At 41.6% G+C, this 24,164-nt stretch overlaps 1 protein-coding gene across 4 annotated transcripts in view; it reads left to right on the forward strand.

Moving 5' to 3' along the window:
• PDE4B (phosphodiesterase 4B) overlaps positions 1-24,164 on the forward strand; it is a 266,609-nt gene that overhangs the window by 66,196 nt on the left and 176,249 nt on the right. Inside the window, exon 1 of one of the 4 annotated variants that reach the window (XM_083510508.1) lies at positions 4,169-4,795. The exons of the other annotated variants lie outside the window; for them this stretch is intronic. Within the exon in view, the coding sequence (XP_083366634.1) occupies positions 4,560-4,795 (236 nt within the window). The 5' untranslated portion in view covers positions 4,169-4,559. Of the gene's footprint in view, positions 1-4,168; positions 4,796-24,164 lie in introns of those variants that run through there. 4 annotated transcript variants of the gene reach the window in all.

A 24,164-nucleotide genomic window follows, 5' to 3' on the forward strand; every position in this document is an offset into this window, starting at 1 on the left:
CCTCCCAACCAAAGCTTTTGAAAAGGGCTACCCTTCTTCCTAAGAGGGACGCGGGTGGCGCTGTGGGTTAAACCACAGCCCAGGACTTGCTGATCAGAAGGTTGGCGGTTCGAATCCCCGTGATGGGGTGAGCTCCCATTGTTTGGTCCCTGCTCCTGCCAACCTAGCAGTTTGAAAGAACGTCAAAGTGCAAGTAGATGAATAGGTACCGCTTTGGCGGGAAGGTAAACGGCGTTTCCGTGCGCTGCTCTGGTTTGCCAGAAGCGGCTTAGTCATGCTGGCCACATGATCTGGAAGCTGTCTGCGGACAAACGCCGGCTCCCTCGGCCTATAGAGCGAGATGAGTGCCACAACCCCAGAGTCGGCCACGACTGGACCTAATGGTCAGGGGTCCCTTTACCTTTACCCTTCTTCCTATTTTGCCAGCAGTGGTGAGTAACATTGGAGAGGGCATGGTTTTCTTCAGCTGATTCTCTTACACCCTCTGAGCTTCGCAATTGTGTTCTTCTACTTCCGCCCCTGACTTCTGAGACCCTGTGACATGGTGCTTACTGCAGATCTTCCAAATTCTCCCAAAGCAATTTTTTTTTAAAAATTTTTTTTGCTTTTTGCAATGCTGTTCTTATGTGGTTTGGGAAGAAGAGGTGAAATGTAAGGGGAGGTTGGTTGAGATAAGTATTTCCTCCCTTCCCCTGCCACATGTTTAACCCCTTATTTGCAAATCACAAATGAAAGAGGAAGCACTGCTTCCTGCTTGGTCTGGCTCAGATATATGGGAGAAAGTCAGTGTGTGTGGAATGCAGGTTGGCTGGGGTGGGTGAATGAGAGTGAGGGGCAGCATCCTGCTCAGACCTTTAAGCTGAGCTGCCTGGAGATGAGTCCAAGAAAGGCGCTCCCTTCCTATCCTAGGACTCACCGCATGATCAATCTGCAGCCTTGGGGAATGATTTTTTTTTTAAAAAAAAGTTTAAGTAAGGGCTGGAAGGAGAGCGATGAGCATCTCCTGTGACTCATGGATGGTTTCATTGTAGTGGCCAAAGAAGGTCTCCTCGTCACTTTATCTGATTTCAAATACCACTAGTAGTGATTAGTGGTGGCATCTTTGCAAAATCCCCCATTGGAGGCAGCAGTGGGGAATTTGGGACACTGCTCCATTGTGTCTAGACTGAATGTAGAGCAGTCATGAATGTAGGCCATGCCTTAAGAATGTGGGTTAAACCACAGAGCCTAGGGCTTGCCAATCAGAAGGTTGGCGGTTCAAATCCCTGTGATGGGGTGAGCTCCCATTGCTCGGTCCCAGCTCCTGCCAACCTAGCAGTTCGAAAGCACGTCAAAGTGCAAGTAGGTACCGCTCCGGTGGGAAAGTAAATGGCATTTCCGTGCGCTGCTCTGGTTCGCCAGAAGCGCCTTAGTCATGCTGGCCACATGACCTGGAAGCTGTACACCGGCTCCCTTGGCCAATAACACGAGATGAGCACCGCAACCCCAGAGTCATCCGTGAGTGGACCTAATGGTGAGGGGTTCCTTTACCTTTACCTAAGAATTTTATAGTACAGGATTTTGTCTTGGTTTGAAAATGCTATTCTTCTGTCATATGTGTATTTGGCGTAGAACGTTAGTATTACTCTCTCTAAGTGTAATATTTCACAATACATTAAATAACCACACCCCCCCAGCTTTATTCAAATTTAGCGCATTTGTCCTTCATTGGCTATCAGTGGAGGCAGAAGGAAGAGAATAATGTAAATGTTTGTCTATTGATCCACATATTGCATTTTCAACAAGCTAAATAGCTACTCATTTTCCATTGGTGTAAAAAATGCATTGATAATGCAAAAGATACCCCCTGTGAGAAACCTTTTGCTGGTGAAAAGATACATGTTTTTTATTTTCTTCATTGAACTCAAATTTTGATTTTTGATGTTTATTTTACAATTTTTGTGGTTACCTATGTAGCATTATTATAATATAGGCTGAGGAGTATGGATCTCTCGTTACAAAGTATGTCATTCCCTTTTTTTTTGCACAGTGTAATGTTTGGGGAGGAGAATGGAATTAGATACAGATACAGAAAAAGATGGTGCTACTCATCTTTGTCTTGGGTTGTCCTTGTGGGAGATACAGATGGAAACAGAGGAGTGGAGAACTTGTAGCCATCCATCTGCGCTTAGACTCCAACTCCCATCAGCCCCAACCAACATGCCCAATGGGCAGGGTTGCTGGGAATTGTAGTGTAGGAGGCCATTTCTGTCATAGAGACCAACAGCAAGAGGAAAAGTTGCTGACACCATCGAACCGACATCTAAGACACTCCCTCCAGTGACTGACTATGAGAGCTGCTCTGTATTCTGTCAGGCTCTAACTGTTGTAGCATCATTTGCAGCACTGCCGAGTTTGTTTTTGTTGGGCTGTGCTTTAGAAATGAGTGAAGTCTGTATAACGCTATGTGAAGTTTGAGCAAAAACTTCATACAGTTTTTGCTTTGTTGTTGTTTAGTTATTTAGTCGTGTCCGACTCTTCGTGACCCCATGGACCAGAGCACGCCAGGCACTCCTGTCTTCCACTGCCTCCCACAGTTTGGTCAAACTCATGTTAGTAGCTTCGAGAACACTGTCCAACCATCTTGTCCTCTGTCATCCCCTTCTCCTTGTGCCCTCCATCTTTCCCAACATCAGGGTCTTTTCCAGGGAGTCTTCTCTTCTCATGAGGTGGCCAAAGTATTGGAGCCTCAGCTTCACAATCTGTCCTTCCAGCGAGCACTCAGGGCTGATTTCCTTCAGAATGGATAGGTTTGATCTTCTTGCGCTAGTAGCTGGCAACTACCAACAGCCGGATAGTGTGTTTGAAAGATAGGGTGTGACATCCATGCACATACACCCACACCCACCCACATCAGGCCTTAACGGATATGGTAATATTCAGTAACGTGTCTTTCACAGTGTAGGGGGAGGGGAAACTTTCTGCAGTGTGATTAGAACACTGATTGTAATGTTGTTTTAATTAAAAAGTGTACAACAAGAAGGTGTACATCCAAGGAAAGCATTTGATGGCAAGAACAACACAAACTGCATAAAAAGTACAAAACAATGAAATAACCTGTGTGAACAGCAAGCATCCCACCCAACATTGTCTGCGCCCTACGGTGCTTCTTTTGCAAGAATACGTGCTTGCTAATAGAATCAAAGGTACAATAGAATGGGCATAGATGAGGGTCTAAACTCTAAAAGGATCTAAAGAAGAGAATGAGGTTGACCAGGACCATCAACATACCACATGTGCTCCTATTGCAATAGAAATACCAGATTTAAGAAGCTGCAGAATCAGCTGGGCACTCGCCTTTCCTTTCACCTGTCTGAAGTTCTCCTCTAATAATTTTTAAAGCTATGTAGCCTTTTCAACTTACCTCTGCCAGATTTTATTTCGTTCTGTATTGCTGTATACTGCCCCAATGTTTTATGAGAGGTCAGTATTTAAATACTTCTATAAATAGATAATTTAAGAAGCAGTGGCATTAGCGCCTTCTTCCTAAACAGCTCTTAGTGACTATTTAACTCTCGTTTTTGTTTGAGGGCTCAGGTGCGATTTCACCATAAAGCAACAGTGAGCGTGATCTTACCTTGCTGCTCTTGCTTTCCACAATAGCAGAGATTGCCACTTCCCAGGAGGCTCTTAAACTTTTATAGAAAATAAGATTGAGCAAAACGCTACCTATTTAGTTGCTTTTGCTTCCCCCCACCCCATTGCGGGTTTAAAAAATGTTTTAATTTGCTATCTATTGACTGTAGAGCCTTTGGATGGAGATCTTTATTTTTACATTCTGCTAATAATATGGTCAATTCTAGCCTTGCCTTTGTTTAGAGATCATGAGCTGGAGGCTCTTGGTGTGAGCAGAAGATATCTTCTGAAGCCGTCCGACTGATAAAGTGCCGTGGCACCCTTTATGTATAGAATAAGGAAGGGCAAACTTGCATCCACTTGTCAAAATAAGTTGAACCAATAAGCATGTTGTAGGTGGAGCAACTGCCGTGTGGGCTGTGAGCAAATAATTCTGAATGAAAACCCTTTAAAATAAAACATGCTGGATTTCAAACAGCCATCCTGGAAAATAAACTGTGTCATTTTTCAGAAATGGGGGGAGGGAAGCAAAGTTTGTGTTGGTCAGGTATTTTAAACCTAACATAATGTGGGAAAGGACTGATGGGGAGTCCTTATGCATTTTTCATGAGCTGGTATATGCAGCTGAATGAATTCAGCGAGTGTCACACCATGTAGCTTGCAGACAAACCACATCCACAAGGAGGCTACTGACACAGAAAGCACTCTGGCGCATTTTCAGAGGGAAAGCCAGGACTGATCAAGCTCTTTTCTGAAGGGATTGACTTATCTGTTCTTCGATTATGCTGCTGTTGCTTTAGGCAGCCTTTTCATTCAGACCTCAGCTGGCTGAATGACTGGCACGGAGGTTCTCGATTTATCAGCATTTGAATCTGCAGCAATGTCTCTGGGCTGTGCTATTGTTGTGTTTTCTGAATGGTGAAAGCTAACACAACATCCAAGCTATGACAGCAAAAGATTCTTCTAAGGAACTTGCTGCTCCAGAGACGGAGATTTACATAAAGACTTTCAAAGAACAAATGCATTTGGAACTCGAGCTTCCCAGAGTGCCGGGGAACAGACCCACCTCTCCAAAAATCTCCCCCCGCAGCTCTCCAAGGAACTCTCCATGCTTTTTCAGAAAGTTGCTGGTGAATAAAAGCATCCGTCAACGGCGACGTTTTACAGTGGCACATACGTGGTAAGGCTACCTTGATATTAATATCTATTTAAATGGGTGTTTGTGGCTTTGCTTTCTACACTTTTTTTAAAAAAAGGAAGCCTGTTATCTGTTTACAGTACCTGCTTCAATAGTTAAATCATGTATATTTACATCATTTCTGCAACTGTCCTTCACGTCATGTTTTTCAAAGCAAAGAATATGTTGCTCATAAGGATTCTAGTTAAGCTTTGCTAAATGTGACTTTCAAAATATATCTTTTCCAAGCAGTCTGCCCCAGTGTTGGGAATCTTATCCTGCGATGGATTGTTTTTGGAACCTTACGCTCCAATGTAAAAGACTGTGATGTGCTAGAATTTTGACATGACTGTCATTTGACTGTAGGGCAAAAATCTCCCTCTCACAAAGCATCTTCAAGAAAGGTCTAGCTGGCAGCCAGGTTTCTTAAACTGACAGTTTTTGGTTTTTCAGCCCTTTGTGTGGTGATGTAGCTGACGCTCTGATCTGGAATTTCCTATCACAGAAAATAAGTAGGAAATTGTTCTGTTGATCATGGTATAGAAAATAATAAAGGATTAGGAACCTGATTAGATTTGATTAATCTGTGCTGTGGCTTTTCTCTTCCTGACATGAACTCTGGATATGTTTCATGTATATGCACCTAGTTCCCGCATTTTTAGGTATATGTTTGATTAACATTCCCAAGTATGTTGTAACTTGATTGTGTGGGTTTTTTTAAATAAAAAAATATAAACCTTTCTCATGTTTATAAACATATTTGTTGATACCTAATTTATAAACTAAGGTGGGATGAGGGCTAGGTGGTGACAAAAATTGTATGTGCTATGTAAGTATGTATACATATATGAAACACACCTTTTCCCTTTGATACTTCATCTACTTACAGTGCAGGGGGGGAAATCATTTAAAATATTTTAGTTTATATTTGTGTTAGGAAAATGCTTACTGATGCATTAAAACAATAACTTTCTAAAAAGGAGCTTTCCTTCTCTTTTTGGCATTTGTTTATAGCAAATGAACAGCTATAGCAGCTGTTTTGAATACTGACCAATGCAAGTACATTGGGAGAAGGAAGCCTGATGCCACATGACCACAGATTGAAGCCAATATATTCATAATAGACTATACTATAGGGAAAAGCAATGGGAGTACATTTCAGGCAGCATGTTATTATAAATCAAATTATCTTGGAATGTATCCTTCTTTGGGGCTTACCATACCAAAAAGAAATGTCATAGAATTCAATTTTCTCATGGTTCGAAATTAACTGCACGAGTCAGTTCTGTATAGTTCACTGTCCTAATATCTTAGCTATCTGTTTGCCAGTGCTGCAATTGGAGTATGGTTTGTTTCACTTGGTCTGAAGACACTATCCGGCTTAGAGACAGTACAAATGGGTTATTGGAAGGATGATGAGAAAGAGGTCAGTCAAATACGTCAGCAGATATATGGGCAGCTGGGCATTTAATAGCACTGTAGATAGATTCTGGGAAAAGATTTCCACTTGTTTTCTCTTCAGATTGTTAAACAGCGACAGAGTGATAAAAATAAAGATGGTACACTCTTCATCTCTCTGTATCTGGTAGAAGTAGCAGAGCACCTGGTAGTGTTCCTTATTTTTATTACATCTGATATATGTTGGCCGCAAAGAAGGCACAGTTGCCTTGTAATGCCAATGGGAAACAACGCTGCTTGACCAGTATTGTTGGAATCCCAGGTGACAGCTGTGCCAAGAGCACTTTTGATTGGTTCCAGCTGATTCACTGGCTATGCCTGGTGCTGGAAAATAGAGACCAGGCTGCTGTCCTTAAAGTTTTGGTGGTTTCTAGGTGAGACGGTGGTAACGCACTTCATGTGAAGCTGCCCTTGAAGACAGTTCAGAAACTTTAGCTAGAGCAAAATGTGCTGACCCAGCTGTTTATCCAGTATAGACCAAGACTCTCACAGCGCATAATTCATAGTGCTAGTTCTTAACTTTGAAGCTCTAAAGTCCTGATTACCTCATCAGATGTCTCCTTCCATATGAGCCCATGCAGCAGTTACTCTCTGACATGACTCTTCTGAGGATTTCATCTCGTGGAATCGAAATGGCCTTCCTTCAGGGAGTGTGAGCTGTTCTGCACTAAGCAGCCCTACAGAACTCTATGCAGCCCTATGGCAGTTGTGGACCTCTCTCGTCTGAAGGATGTTTGTAAAGCCCCTGTCCTGCTGGCTTTGTACGAACAAATGCAAAGTGGGTTGCATTTTCCATTGGTCTTTTGCATTACTTATACTCGTTCCCTACCTATGAACCAATCTTCATTCAATATGGGAGGTTGTCATGATTAGATTGTTGGGCACTCTTGGGCCTTCAACTGCTGTGTTGTTGCAAGACCTATGAAGCCATTTCAGGTTCCTCTCCAGTTTCTGTAGTGCAGCCTCCTAAGCAGAAGAACCTCAGTAAAGGTGAAATACTTGCCTTTCTGCTGTTGCTGTGATCCCCATGCACAACCCCTTTTCTGTCCATATTCTTTGTGGGGTCCAAGCAGAGCAGCTTATGTATGCGGGCTGACAGAGGGCCAAACATCTGGACGCTTTCCAGGTGTGGCAAGCCTTCTATGGAAGCTCCATATCTGGTATAGAGTTCTATGACTGGGACAGCCATGGTATAGTTCAAGAGACTTGGTGCAGGTACTGGTTGTGTGCAGTGAGGCTTATGTGCACTGCCTTTTACACATGGGCCAGGGTAGGAAACTGTGTTGAACCTAATATTTAATGATATGAGTTACTTTTCTTGTTCTTAAAATGTGGTCCTAACCTACTGGATAAATAAATTTGTTAATAAACTTATTTCTTATTCTGGACTGCCCAACTGTTTCCTGCTGCTTCTTTTGGCTACTTAAAGGATTTTGGTTATAGTTGATGGCATATTTTAATGTTGCATAAGCTGTAGCACTGCAATAGCTTTCACAGAAACATTTCCATTAACCTCCTGATAATTACTCAGGAGTGTGCTTATGCAGGTTTGCAGCTGCTTTATAAAGAGATGGCAGTAACTTTAAACACTTAAATGTCTTTTTTTGCTTTACATGTGTTTATATTGTGAGAGGAGAATGTAAACATATGTAAATCGTGTACTTGCAAATTACATTATCCTTGTCCCTGCTTTCAGAGGCAGACATTCGGAACATAACATAATACCTTTTAAAATGGACAAATGCTGTGTTTTTGTCTTTCATTTTGGATGGGTCTGAGTGTCTTTCTTGATGGTTAATTAGCACGGTTGCTGTATTTTGATAGTATTAGCATTCGTTGCAAGCCTAGTGAACGCTGAATTTGTATGTACACAAATGATGACATTTATTAATCTGCCAAACAATCTGTAGTACTACTTGTATTTGCAAATAAGAGAATTCTACCTACTCACCCACTCGAACAAATGGTTTGGAAGTTGTTTTGTGAAGCTTGTAGAATCACAAGAATCCAGATTTTTACATTAAATTTCAGCCTCATGGCTGCATCAGCCTCTAACATGGCTTTCAGTGTTTTATTTTCACGATGTCTTTCAGCTCTAATGATCCGAGGACAGCTAACAAAGTACTGTATAAGAGCAGAAAAGTTTTAATATGAAGTATTAAAACAATAAATTCAAGTAATCACAACAATAGTGGCAGAAACAGTGGAAGCAAAACATTAAAAATTATAGCAGTAAAGTAAAATAAAACCAGATTCAAGTCCCCAAGGTTTTAAAAGCTCTGGCAAAATAAGGTTTTAAAATACATGAGATGAGCTTCCCTGGGGAAGACATCCAACAGATGTCACAGTCAAGAAGAGCCTCTCCTTGATGATAGCCATTGTGAGCTTAAAGTATCTCCCTTGAAGAGACCCTTAAAATACAGCAGGTTCATTTGGGAGAAAGTGATCCACTAAGCGACACATACTGATGTTGCCAAAGTTCGTCATTCCCTGGCTCAGACTGCAGATTTGCCCAGCCCATAATGCTTGAACGTATTGCAAAACAAAACCACTTAGAATCATAGAATCATAGAGTTGGAATAGACCACAAGGGCCATCGAGTCCAACCCCCTGCCAAGCAGGAAACACCATCAGAGCACTCCTGACATATGGTTGTCAAGCCTCTGCTTAAAGACCTCCAAAGAAGGAGACTCCACCACACTCCTTGGCAGCAAAGTCCACTGTCGAACAGCTCTTACTGTCAGGAAGTTCTTTCTCATGTTTAGGTGGAATCTTCTTTCTTGTAGTTTGGCTCCATTGCTCCGTGTCCGCTTCTCTGGAGCAGCAGAAAACAACCTTTCTCCCTCCTCTATGTGACATCCTTTTATATATTTGAACATGGCTATCATATCACCCCTTAACCTCCTCTTCTCCAGGCTAAACATGCCCAGCTCCCTTAGCCGTTCCTCATAAGGCATCGTTTCCAGGCCTTTGACCATTTTGGTTGCCCTCCTCTGGACACGTTCCAGTTTGTCATTGTCCTTCTTGAACTGTGGTGCCCACTTTCCTGAGAAGTTTTTCTTTGCACAGAACTAGGATCTCCACACTAACTGAAGGGAAGCCAAGTGAAGGTGTGAACTATTGTGAGCCAGGTTCCACTTGCACTCTCAGAAACAGCCCATCCTGCCAATAGTACATCCAACTGAAAAGCAATAGATAATACTGAGTCATCTCAGGCTTTGTCATGTAACACCGCAACAGACAGAAGAACATCAGATGAAATGATCTGCCCACAGTCACTTGTCATTCATTGGAATGTTGGTTGCCTTTAACAGAATAACCGTCATGTTGCTGGTTGTGTAAGATTTCCCCCCTCCAAGGTTCCCTCATGTGCCATTTTTTTATTAACAATGTAAATAATTACTTATATTGATATGCAGTGGACTCATGGCAATGTATTTATTATTTGAACCCCCTTTTTCTTTTTCTCTTTTTTTGAAATCTGGAGGAATATATGCCAGGACGCTAGCAGTTATGGGGTATGGTTGATGTGCCAATCATATATGTGCATATACCCATTGAAATATAACAATATATCATTGTTTGGGCGGCTGTGGTAATACGGTGCAAGGAGGATGAATACCTTTGTAGATCTGTACACTTATTCCACAAAGCATCAAAATCCTTTAAGTTAGGCTGTGTTCCTTCTGCTGCTCAAATTTATATCCAGGTGTGCTACAACAATAATTGCTTTGCTTTAGTTTATTGCTTGCTGTCGTGAGTTTTATGGCAAGACAAAGTAGTCATTTTGTGTGGGTCAAAAAAATCCAAAAAACAAACTACTAGTGCTGCTAGAACAGTGTTTCTCCAGCTTTTTTCTCTGGACAACACTTTCAGAATAAACATTTGCTCACCCCACACCTATTTTTTTTAATAAGAAATTCATTGGAAAACAAAAAGAAGCAACTCTTGGCAGTGCTTGATTTATAACACAAAACACAAGTACTTTATAAAATGATCGTGGGTCATCCAGAGTGTGAAACGATGCAGCTACATAAGAGCAGGAATCATTCCCAAAATATAGTACCGGTAATAAATGACTCTTCCATATATGTACCTTAAATATGTATACAAGCTCAATGAGCGGCATGAGCTTGCTTTTGCCAGGTGATCTCATATATATGAGGTCTAATTTGAGACAAACTCTCATCTCCTCTCATCTACAAAAATAAGCCTTTTTGTTTTCTGAACTTTCATATTTGTAAGAGTTGACAGAGTTGCTTGGGCCTGTTGCTGGTCTCAAATTGAATGAGTGTTCTCCAGCATTCTGTTCTAACAGCATTTTCTGGATCGCAACTAGGACTGTCCTCAGTATCACATGAAGCTCTTGCTCTCATCTTGAAAATTTATCTATCCAAATTCTGCAAATAATAACAATAATAATAATAAATTGATACGACACTACACCACACCACTACACTACACTGAGATGTTTAAATGTTTCTTTGATTGTCCTTGAATATTCCCACCACACATGCCATCCTCTCCTGTCACACCAGTGTGGCACATCACACCCTTTGGAAACCACTGTAGAAGCTAGTTTGAACATTTCACTAGTAGCGCTTAAATCATTTGTGGACCTGGTTTGACCAGGGACCATGAATGCATTCGGAGTGGGCAATGACCATTCCACTTCTCTGAAAACTGATCATCTATGCAAAACTGCTGAGAAAAGATACTTCCAGACGGGTTGTTTTATCTTTATTCCCTACCCACCACAGTAAAGTACAGTCTTCGTTCAAAACTTCATGCTGCTTAGTTCTGAAGAGCAATAGTCTTAAGTCAAATTACAAACAGCCTATATGCTCTCATTAGTTGCTTATGCTCAAAGTATTTAAGAAATTAGTAGGTTTAATGAAATATGGTTAGTCTTACGTTTTTCATTAGTTTTTCATTCAGCATATGACTCCCAATCAAATCCACTTGTACCTTCATTCTAATTATTCTTTTTCATGCCTGATCTCTCTTGAGACTTAAAGATGTGTTTACTGGGTCAGCTCTCTAACTCAGTGGGACTTATTGCTTGGTATAGATGTGCTTAGGATTGCAGCCTAAGGCAGAATTAAGTTGGATCTCCTGCTCCGATACCAGATCCTGTTGACATGAAGCCTATAAGGATTGTTTCTTTGCAAAGGGACATGAACAAGGATAGTAGTATCCTGTTGGTTTTGGAAGCTGTGCTATACGATTTGTTTGCCTGCCTATGACAGTTATTCCAGTTAAAACGTCTAAAGAGTTTTCTCCACTATTCTTCTGCTGTCACTGAGCATGACTCGAGCTGAACACTGAAAATATGAGCATTTTTCTCAACGTTATGCCTTCCTGCTTAAAAGTGTTGCACAAAAAGTGAAGCACAAAAATCGAAGCTAGCTTTGATTTAAGAACTTAGGAGCAATCTCATGTTGTCAAAGCAAGGTCTGAAGGTGCCCCAGTGGTGCCCCAGTTGTGGAAGTCCATTCCCAAACAGCCTCACCTGCGCTTGCTCTGCTACCCTTTAGGTATCTGCCAGGTTAAGACGTTTTTGTTCTCTCGGGCATTTTAATGGTTTTGTATTTTAAGTATTGGAAGTATGCTGTGTTTTAAACACCGGAAATGAAGTTTTCACTCTGCTGCTTTAATGGACATTTAATTGTTGTTGTACATTTTAATTATTTTGTTTTGTATGCCTTGCTGTTTGCTGCTGTTCTGCACTATGAAGTGTCCTGGGAGAAATATTAGCGAAGGGTTGTCTATAAATGCCTTAAATAAAAATAAATAAATGCCTAAAATAAATAAATAATTCCAGCACCCTGTTTCCAACAGCTGAAAGGCAGTATCCAAACAGGGAGTGGAGGCAATGGACCTGTTTGTATTGTTTGTATTCAGTGTTTGACATTCAGAGGCTCATGCCTCCAAACATGGGTGCTCATAAACATGGATGCTTTCAATTTTCCTATTGTGGCTGAATTTTGCATAGCTGCATATTTATATAATTTGTCTACTGAAAGCTGTTGTATCACAGCATAATTGTGGATGCAATTAAAGGTAAGCTTAGGGCTTCAGTAAAAAGAAATCAGTTTGAAAAGTAGGTGAAGGATGTTCAGGAATAAATAGAACGTGATAGCGCTTGTCTTGAAGAGGTCTTCAACGCCTTTTCATTCAAGTATCCTTAGAGTGCTGTTATAATATTCATTTCCTAAATTTCAAAATAAATGCTGCTAAAGTGCTGCTGATACAAAATCCATTTAATTCATCTCCAAATTACTCGCTATTTATAAAAAAAATAAAATTGAAATTTAATGCTTGGACCAGTACTGTCTACAAAATGTGCATTTATAGACCATTGAGACAAGTCTCAAGCCTCCTTGACACTAGCCCTGTTCAGGCATTGTTCAGGCACAGAGAAGAAGGCCGAAGAACCACACTGCCAATCCTGCCTTCAGCCTCTTGTGTGTGCCCTGCAAGAAGTCAGAAGAAAATCAACTGGCACAGTCCCACTGCTTCCTTTTGCAGTAGAAATGTTCTGTCTATGTTCTATGTATGGAAAATGCCTGAACAGGATTACTGCTATGAGATTCATTTTCAGACTGTGGATCTTTATCCAACCAAAATGGAACCATTTAAGCATACACACGAGGGAGTCTTGGAGCAGCAGTCTTGGAGTCCCAAGAAATAGATTTTTTTAAAAAAACAACAACAATAAAAATACACTGAACTCCAAACAACTTTATCTTGTTTGGTGGGCCCAAGATGCTAACTGTTTATTCGAGTGGGAGAAAAATATGGAAATGGTCAATGAATGGAGTAGCCTGAAAAGGGGCATTCCTTCCTGGAACCCTTAACAGGAGTGATCCACACTGCAATATTTTATTGCATACCCCACTTGTACTCAGCTTTATATCAACTGTGCACAATTGACAGCGAACAGACAGATGAATCAGAAAACCATACTGATTTCAAAGCAAGACAATAAAGTGATAAAATAGGACGTACCACCCCTGATCTCAGGATTCCAAAACTTACAACTGTCAGTTCTGAGGGAAGGCAGGCAAGCACCCGTAGCCCAGATGGGGCTTGTTAGCTTGGGGAGGGTGTGTGTGATTCCTCAGCTGGAGAAAGCTCAGGACAGGTGAAGCTCACATGCCTTATCAACCCCAGCAGCTATAACAGGCCTGCGTCCTGGCCAGGCTATAGCTCTCCTTATAGATTATTTGGTGCGCAGCCACAGTGTGGAAACCAGTGATGAGATACCAAGCAATCTACTGTTCAAATTAGGCCCCAATGTTTTCATTACTCAATAATGGAGTAGTACAGAGTTCAGCTGGCTGTCACAGGAGCTAGCATGGAATCAGGAAGCCTTGATGGCTATTTACTGTGCAGGGCTGAGTGAAAGCCTGCTGGATGAGTTGGCAAGAATGGACTCACCCAGTTCTCTGGAGGTGTTGATGCAACACCATTATCCAAGAGGCTGGGTTTTTTGGAATAAAAAAGGACGGTAAGAAACTTTTCCTTGTCTTTATACTTTCCTGGGCAACCAGGCGGGAGCTGCTGACAGCATCCTGACAAAGATCTATGCTGGGAACCATGCAGTCTATCATGGTTGCCTGAATGCATTTCACTTCCTGCTTTCTACTGCCGTCTCCCTGATGTCCCGAAAAGCTGCTCACTAATGTTGAGGGACTCTTCAGACAGGAATCTATGAGGCCATGAAAATGCCATTGGAAGGGGAAACAATTAAATCCCAATGCATGCACAAAACCACAAATCATAGCATCCAATTTTTAAACACATTTGAAAATGTGTTCCTAATACTGCCACCCATTAATCTTAACTCCTTGAAATGAACTTTGCATTGCCTTAGAAGATGGATAGGGAACATTTCTAAGGCTAAGGGCCATATTCCTTTTTGGGCAGCCTTTTGGGGGCCAGTGATGGGTGGGATCAGAGGCAAAAGTGGGCAGAGGAATGAATGTAAATTTGACCTTTGTACTGTAAAGTAGCTTCTACACAAACACTTCCAGACAAGCAAGAGCCATTATTAAGAGTTTAAGAGGCACATTCCACCCAGGCAAAAAGAAACAAACAAAAAACAAAAAAACACCACAAAGGAGGTTGTGAAGCAAGGCCAGGGAAGGTTGTGGGTGAGTCCCGTGGGACAGAGAGGTTATATTTGTCTCCAGGCCTGAGGTTCCCCACCTCTGTTTTAGATGATGTATAATTTCTGATTTTGGAAAATTATGAGAGGAAGACTGTTCAGGGGCATAGGCTTTTCCTTTACATGCCCTTGTTCTTAAAACTGTTATACAGGTTGTGTGCTTAAAGAATAAAATATACCGTATTTTTCGCTCTATAACACGCATCCGACCATAACACGCACGTAGTTTTTAGAGGAGGAAAATCCGTAGGCATGCCACCCATAGGCATTCCCTCCATAACACGCACAGACATTTCCCCTTACTTTTTAGGAGGGAAAAAGTGAGTGTTATGGTGCAAAAAATACGGTATTTGTTCAGTAAGTAGTTCAGTAAGCTAATAAATTCTGTGGAAGGTATGTCATTGTGCTTAGGTTCAAAACCCTCCCATTGGTAATTTGTTGGTAGTACTGAAGCTTCACAGAGTGCAGATAAAATGAGCAAATTGCGACCTCTTGAAATTCAGTACAAGGTAAGTGTCAGATCCTTATTTAGGCATGTGGATAAATGGGTCAGACTTACATGCTGAGTACTAGACAGCACCTAGGGATATTTTGCTGGATAATAGTCAAAGCGTCTCTATCAAACCATGCCTTGCATTCAGCTTTTCACTACAGCGTCTGAGCTCTGATTCTCATTAGTGCAGAATACATATTTAATTGCTGTAGGTGGCTCTAAAGTTGAGAATTTTTCTTGATATATTTTCAAAATCCAATCTTACAATTGCTACATGACGGAAACCAATATTGCAAGTATAACCCCATAGTAGTAATTAATTTATAAACTCTGTTTCTGGAGAATGAATGCAGATTGTTGTGTGTGTTAACTCTAAGTCTTCTGTGATGTAAACTGATTCCCTTGTAATTGTGATCCATAAACAAGTGGTGGTAGTTAATCCTTATGAACAAATTAAAATCTAGCTTTAGTAATCTTCATGGACTTTGCTGATAGTGATGCAAAGTTAAAATGGCATTTCTGGCAGCAAATAATACACTGCATATATTATTTTTTATTTTGCAGAGATAATAAGCTTAGATACCGTATGTTCAGGATTTCAGTAATGCTGTTCCTTCACATTCAATCTGAAATCCTCTGGAAGCTTTCTGGAAACAGAAAAAACCTGTATACAGGTAACTCATAAGTTACACACATTTAACTTATGTGTGTTCAGCTTTATATGCTTGGCAGTTTAAAAAAACGCCTGTTCAGGAGGTCCTCTAACCTTCTGGAGTAGACTTTAGGAGGATACACAGGCATATCCTCCAGCATTTATCCGATGAAACTAGGGATGTCCTATTCCATAATGATGATTTTATTATTTATACCCCACACATCTTATTGGGTTGCCCCAGCCACTCTGGGAAGCTTCCAACATATATAAAAACATAATAAAACATTAAGCATTTTAAAAAAAACCTTCCCTATACAGGATTACCTTCAGACGGCTCAGGGATCGGATAACTCCATACCCTTCAACATTTCTCCAATGAAAATTAGGACATCCTACCGCACCCTCCAACATTTCTCCAATGAAAATAGGGACATTTGAAGGAAAAAATGGACATTCCAGGATCAAATGAGAAACCGGGACAGCTTCTCTAAATCAGGGACTTTCCTGGAAAATAGGGACACTTTGAGGGTCTGTACAGGGAGAGGAGAGGGAGAGGAAGTTCTGTTTCACAATGACCGCTCCCCGCTTAAAACGGGGGGCGCCCTTTGCGTGGACGCGTGCAGCCCCTAGATCTGGAGCGGCTCCAACAGCATAGGCTTGGCTCTGCCTTCCCTCAGGTGGGATACCTGGAGGTCTCCACCTACCTCAGTCAGTTGTCCAATCCCACCTGGGGGAAGCGTTGCCAAGGAGACCAGGCCAGGTAGGGGAGGGATTACCTGCCCACACAATAGAGGGAGGATCTTACCTAGGAATCCTCACTTGGCTCCAGAGCTTCTATGTTAAGGTCTTATTTTGCAGGTTAACTTTTCTTCACAGGTTTTGCAGGTTAACTTTTCTTCACAGGTATGCGGGCGCTGCTACGTTAAGGTCGCTGTTAAAGGGCCGGAAAGGAATTTCCCTGCATTGGCAGGTTTCGCCTTTCCCGTAGCAAAACGTCACAATTTTGGCGGTATCAGGCCTTGGGCGGAATCCTTTTGTCCATCTTCCTCTTGCGGCGGCGATACCAGGGTTCCCCGTTAAAGGGGTTTTCTGAAGGGAGGCTTTGGCCGTACACCGAAAGGTCGTCATTGCTCCCTCCTGCGGCGGCGGCGTTACGGGGGCGGCCATCTCTGCTTGAACATATGTTCTCCAGAGCCGGCCCATCCCCCACACACACACTGGAAAACCCTGATGCTCCCTAGGTCCCCGGCTGGGGACCGGGGAGGGAGAACGCCCAATGCCTGAGCCAAGGTCTACCCACATTTGAAATTTAATAAAGTTGTGGCCAATTTAATCCCATAGCATGTTGTCTTGAGTCGTTATTCACATGACGGGGGGACCGTGCAGGATCTGGGGACTCCGCCTGTCCACGCAAATGGGAATCCTCGCTCTATCAGAACTTCTTTGGAGACTATTATTCTTAGGTGCCAGCATTGCATTGTCTTGACTCTCTTCGGTTTGTAAAACTGTGGCATTTAGGCTAAAGCGGAGCTATGATCATATGAACCCAGCAAGAAGTACTAGACTTATCTGTAGACATTTTTCAGGAGCTGATGCTGTGCAGTTCACACACAGACTTTGTGTTCAGGAATATATTCCCATAAGAACTGTGCATAAACCTGATTCAGAGGAAGATCAAACACTGTTTTGATATGGTGTTCCTACACACTGTGGGGAAATTTATGCAATGAGATAAGGGCAGTGTTTGTTTTTTTAAAAAAGATACAAACCTGAGATCTCTTAAAAGATTCTGAATTGTGTCTTATTATGAATCTCTGAATTTGTTAGGACTAGGAACACTAAGTTTAGCAAAATGCTCCCAAGATGTATCACTGGAGAATTGCACATTGCAATTCAGCTAAGTCTATTTTTATTTATTTTGTTTAAAACATGAAGAACCTACTTAATCTTTTTTAAAAAAAAACCTTTTATGTTGTTTTTGGTAAGAAGTATATTTTCACTGCAGTATTTCCTCTGTCATTTGTTTAAGCTGAAAAGACTAATGAATTGCAAATCTACTCTTACTACACATTTTTATTAGCACAGAACATTATAAAATATTGAATGAAGTGCTTGCTCCTTACACAGTTGCATCATGATTGTACCATAATTAAAACCATTCCACAGCTATGCTGGCATACAAAAGAGACCCATCAAAATTCCCTAAAGGTCAGTCACCACACTTAATCATGCAAGAAGATAATAAATGAGAATAGGAGTGACTAAGTTGAAAGAGAGTAACTGAGAATAAAACCACAGTCGTTTAGTAACTGAGCGTGATAAAATACATTTGATGTATGCTGCATGAGGGAGGGTTGTGATGTGGCACAGAGCAGCCTTCCCCAACCTGGTGCCCTCCTCCAACTTGGTGTTTTTGACTACAACTCCCATCGGCCTCTGCCAGTGGAAGTGGTAGTCCAAAAGATCAAGGGACAGCAGGCTGGAGGGTGAAGGAAAAGGGGACAATATTGACTTCCCTGGTTCTATCCCCCAGCCCAGCCTGTCATACTATGGCTGATTGGTTATCTCTGCCATGACCCAGCTATCAGTGTTTCTGAGATCAGGCCTAGATCTTTGCCTAGGTAACAGTGACAGATGGAAGAATCTGTCCATTTCCGTTCTCTCCCTTTTTGATTGTTCTGATCTTAGATTCAGTTACACATATTTTGCAGCAATTTGCAGTATATTTATTTATTTTCAAAAGTCCTGGCGAGGAAACACATTTTAATATGCAGCTTTGACTAATGTGTACATTTCTGCAAGAAAAACTTTCCCTGGTAGAATGCATCTTTGTATGTTATTTGCACTACTACCCTCTATTTTCTTTTTGCATACTTCCTATTGATATATGCATTTTTGTAAACATTGTTTGGTTGGAGAACTATGTTGCAAAATTTGGATATGTGTGAATTTTGAAAGATGGTTGCATCTTGGTTCACATATTGTTTTGAAAAGTGTGAATTTGATAAGGTAAAGGTACCCCTGACCATTAGGTCCAGTTGTGACCGACTCTGGGGTTGCGGTGCTCATCTCACTCTATGGGCCGAGGGAGCCGGCGTTTGTCTTCAGACAGCTTCCGGGTCATGTGGCCAGCATGACTAAGCCGCTTCTGACGAACCAGAGCAGCGCACGGAAATGCTGTTTACCTTCCCGCCGGAGCGGTACCTATTTATCTACTTGCACTTTGACATGCTTTTGAACTGCTAGGTTGGCAGGAGCTGGGACCGATTTTGATAGTCAGCTTTAAATGCGTCTCTCACCCCCTCCCCTTTTTAGAAATAAATCTCTCCCCCCCCCCATCCAACTCTAATAACAACTAGATTGTGTCCTTGGTGGTTCTGTTTTCTAGTTCTTGGGTTTTTTAGTCCAAGAGTTGTTGTGTTTTTTCCTGCTCCCCTCTCCTCTTTGGATTTTGATCTGGTCCTGGGATCGACTTGCTTCCTTTGGATTTACTCTTCTGTGATAGGTTCAGGTAGTCTCACTTCCAAAATTCTGCCTAGGTGTCTTTGGGATCTGCCTCAGCATGCCATGGTTCTCAGGTCCCAATCCATGCATCCAACTGCTTACAAGGAGCACTAACATATAACGTAAACTGCATTTTTCTGTTAAAATATTGCAAATTGCTAATCTTGTTTTCAACTGCACATTATATACATTTTTATTGCATGTTGACTTTGCCTGAAACCTCAGTTTTGCATGATTTAAAGCTGGTTTTTGTCTTTTTGCAATATAAGCACAGTCGGTAGAGCATGAGACTCTTAATCTCAGGGTCGTAGATGTGGGCCCCACGTTGCACTAGATGACCCTCGTGGTCCCTTCCAACTCTGCAGCTCTACCATTCTATGCATGTATAAGTTTCCCATACCTCCCAAGATTTTTCATCTTGTTTTTCTTTATTGTTGGCACATGATTCCCTCCCTCCCTCCTTGAAAATCTCTAAATAACCTTTTTGTATTTCTTGCAAGCTTGTTTTTTTTTTAAAAAAACCATTATTTCAGGTAACCCTTTGCTAAACTGCTAGAATTGAGCTGGGCGGATGGATTTGCCATGTTTGGGCTCTGTGCTGCTATTCTCAGAATCACTTGTATATACAGATAGAGATAATCCCCTGGACATCATTGACTTTACCTCTTCTGAGGTTATACTAATGCAAGTTTTCTTGGCTGAATTTTGACTCTTTCCCACTATGTGTCTTAACAAATACAGAGAAATAGTATCTCTAAACACAATACCCAAGTAGCTGGCTTTGGATTCCCTATTCTATTTTTATTATTATTTCACAGTAGCCATTTGTGAGACTGCGCAAGAAAGAAGGTATCAAAAGTTGAATAAAATATTTCTCCCTGTCTGTCCAGGCAGCGATAGTTCCCCCTTCAACTTGACAGGTTTCTTACTTGTAGCCCAAGGTCATTGTTATGATGTTTGTGTGAGCCTTCTGCTTCAAGAAACCAGCACTGCAGGTAATTCTACATGCTAGCCTTTGCTAAGCAAGCAGCATCATTCACAGGAAACTCACACATGGGCTGTGCCTTAACTTGAGCCCCATTCTATGCTTAGGAATGGTAAAACACGCAGGGGGGGGTGTGAGCATGGAATGGAATGAAAAGAGATGACTAATACTACTTTAAATAATTATATATGAACTATAGTCATACCTCGGGTTGAAGTAGCTTCGGGTTGTACATTTTCGGGTTTTGCCGCTTGCACATGCATGCGTGGAAGCGGCGAATCGCGACACATGCACGCGCAGACGCGGGTTGCGTTCGCTGCAGGATGCGAACAGGGCTCCAGAATGGATCCTGTTCGCATCCAGAGGTACCACTGTATCTCATAAACCATCTGTAAGGAAAAAATATGCTTCTAATATGGCAAGGGATTTATTGCACCAAGAATGAAATAAAAAGTCCAAGTTTTAAAATAAATCTATTGCTTTCAATGTTATCTGACTTTTACTGTATATGTTAACTGATAGAGTTAACTGGTGGGGTTCGCAGAAGTGACCGTCCAGTGCCGGCTTGTGCTGGCCTGAGTGAGGTGGAGAAAACAATATTGTTCATTTTAAATTTTTTTGGTCAGGTAGCTTTCCCCCTTGATACTAGTAGGCTGGAATTAACTAACTCAGGTACAAGCTTGCCATAGTTGGAAACTTGCTTTTGGGATCCCTGAGAAGAATGGAGGAGCTTTGGATTAAAGGTGAGCAGATTGTTATCAGACAGCTTTTACACACACACACACACACACACACACACCAGGGGCCTGATTTGCTTCTGGTGGCAACCTCACACACCAATGAGATTCTACTGCAGTGGAGGACCACTTCGAAGCATTTGAGGGTACAGGGAAGGCTGCTACTGGGCAGGCTGTTTCTTAAAAAATATATCCATGTAAAAACAGAATACCATGCTTGATAACTCAAAATTCAGCCATTATATCTTTAAGCCTTTTCCCACACTAACTATTTCTCAGTTTTCCTTTCCTTCACACACTGATTTGCTGTGAGACAAACTGAGATAGAATCCTACTAAGAAATCCTACTGCATATTATTCACCTGTTATCATCAGTGCAATGCAAGCTATATTTTTGTTAGATTCCACTCTTTTAGTGAAAGGCATTGAGGCATTCCCCCCCCCCTTTCTTCATAGAAAAAGAAACAAATGCTAAATGTGTTAATTGTAAGATTTCTAATGCTTCTGAATGTGCCAGAGGTGGGGAAACAAAAGCCACAGGTATCGTCAGTTAATCCCATGTGCGTTTTGAGCTGGGACTCTTTTATCAGAGGCAGAATAAAATCTGAGAAAAGCTTTCATTCATAAATAAATGCAGCCTTTTCTATTCTAGCCAAAGAAGTGCCTACTAACAGATCATAGACTAAAGATCTGGATAGATTTGGAAATTAATTATGTAGCATCTGGTTCTAATAAAATAAAGGATGTGGCTATGATAATTAGGGATAATTGTTACTTAGTTATAGAGGAGGAAACTGATAGAGAAGGGAGATTAATTTTTAACTGAGCATATGCTGTGAAGCCACAAGAGTGTACATAAAGGAAAAAATGTTCTATTGAACAAAGAAATGCCAAAGGTCCATTTCAGACACAATTATTTTCAATTCCTCTCCTAAACATAACTAATATGTTTGGATGTGAGAATTCCATCTGCCAGGTAGGATTGAGACAGGATAGATCTAGAAAACCTTCCAAAGGCCAGGTGTTTCATGGAAAGCTGTTGTCACCTGAAGAAAATCTATACAACATTTGCAGAATCCCAACCTTCTCAGTATGCTAATAAAACTTAGTTTTGGCCATCTTCTGATTAACCTTTTAACATGCTTGACAATGTAAATACTTGCATAGTCCTAGCATCCGTTGGTGTTTGCAGCTCTATGTGCTCAGGTCATGCTACATGATGAGGCCACAGCTATACTGGCAACAAACAAGAGCACCATACAATTTTCACAGTTTAGCACCTATATCACATTGCAAAGTAGAGCTGAGTTGATTATCTGCTTGCGAATGAAGCTTTTAAAGAGTACAAACAAAATGGATCTGCATACCTGCTTTTGCACTTTCCTATTAAATAGAAATCTCAGTCCAGATTTGCCTAGGTATTGTAAAGCAGAAATTTTATTAAATGTCCAGGTGCTTTTGATACTGCCACTTCATGCTCAGAACTTGAACTGTTAGCTGTGTCTGTACGTTACAAAGTCAGTGCAGCCTCCCAACATTGGCCTCCAGATCTACATGTTCAAAGCAGATAAAGCATGTCAGAGTACTAGGCTAGGCCAGGCCTAGCAAAGCCTTTGATCATTCCTCCAGCACTTCTGAAGAGCGGAGTGGGCACAGCTGCTTTGCGTGACTGTTGTCCTGAGATCTGGGACCAGGCAAACAAATAGAAACTTCTCCATAGAGGCTGAGCATTCATGATCCGCTTGTGCAAATGGCATTGTCGCCTCCACATCCTTGAAGATAGAAGTGGAGTAGACATAGCCATCTCACAATTGGTCTTCTGCACAGGTGTCTCCACTGAAGGGGGAGGATCTTCCACACTGACAGGTATCCGGTTGGCCATTGTAAGAACAGGATGCTTAACTAGATGGGTACCAGCAAGCTCTTCTTATGTTCTTACAGGCCAAGAGGGAAAGGAGATAAAATTTCTCATGGGATGTAACCCCCTAACTTCTTAATTAATTTGAGATTGGGTGGGTAGGCTTGCTGCAGGTCCTCAGTTTTACTGCTGGTGGGAGGTTCTTGACCAGATTATGCCAAAACATACATGGCATTTCACCTTGGCTCTGGTATTTGAGTTTGGAATTAACTGTGTCAGGGAGCAGCTGCCTGCTTGAGGTGAGGATTTCTCTTTGCTCCCACTTTCTCCAATGCTTCCTCAGCCCACCACAATAGCCCTCTATACTACTCTTAGAGTAAAATAAAAAACCGCAGATCAAGGTATGTGAAGAGTTCCAGCTGAACCAAGTTTCTTAGTATACAATAGGTTGTCAACAAATTCTGGAGTTTGGGAAAGGCAGAACTCACACTGAATATCTGAAGTGATTTACTGGAATTCACTATGACCTTCTTTTTCTCTCTCACCTTTATCAAAGTCTGAAAGAGATTAGTAAGTGTCCCCAAATTATGCCCACAATGTGTCTGTCTAATGAGGTGGGTGAGACTGCTCATCTTCAATAATTCATACTGTTTTGTTTCTAGCATCAAAGAATGCATGCGCAAAGCAAGCCAGTAAACAACGGTTATTTTTTATTCGCACATTCCTTCTATAGATGAGTCTTGAATTCTTCTTCTTTGGCAATCACTCGTAGCCGAGTAAGATTGTCTTCCATAAACACGGTTTTAACAATGAGTTCGTAAGTGACTGTGGAGGCCAATTCTGCATCCACATGTCTTTCCACAGTGGGGACATTGGTCTCAGGGTGGGAGTTGACCACAGTGTGGATTTGCCAAGTGTGCCTTCCTCTTAGCATGTTTCTCCCTTGCGTCCTGAGTTCAAGTGTCTTCAAAGCTCATGACACCTTTGGTAAAGGCTGTTCTCCAACTGGAGCGCTCACAGGCCAGTGTTTCCCAGTTGTCAGTGTTTATACTACATTTGATTTGCCTTGAGACAGCCCTTAAACCTCTTTTGTTGACCACCAGCATTACGCTTTCCATTTTAAGAATAGTTTCTTTGGAAGACGATTTCCAGGCATCCGCACAACATGACCAGTCCAACGAAGTTGATGTTGAAGAATCATTGCTTCAACACTGGTGATCTTTGCTTCTTCCAGTACACTGGTATTAGTTCGCCTGTCTTCCCAAGTGATGTGTAAAAATTTTCAGGGACACCATTGATGGAATCTTTTGAGGAGTTGGAGATGGAGTTTGTAAGTGGTCCATGTTTCACAAACATACAGTAAGGTTGGTAGTACAATAGCTTTGTAAACAAGCATTTTGGTTTCCCTGCGAATGCCCCAGTCCTCAAACACTCTGCACTTCAATTGGGAGAAAGCTGCACTTGCAGAGCTCGAGCGGTGCTGGATTTCAGCACCAGTATTGGCCCTTG

The sequence above is a fragment of the Podarcis liolepis genome (assembly GCF_965112155.1).
Source record: "Podarcis liolepis genome assembly, chromosome: 6".
Classification (NCBI taxonomy): domain Eukaryota; kingdom Metazoa; phylum Chordata; class Lepidosauria; order Squamata; family Lacertidae; genus Podarcis; species Podarcis liolepis.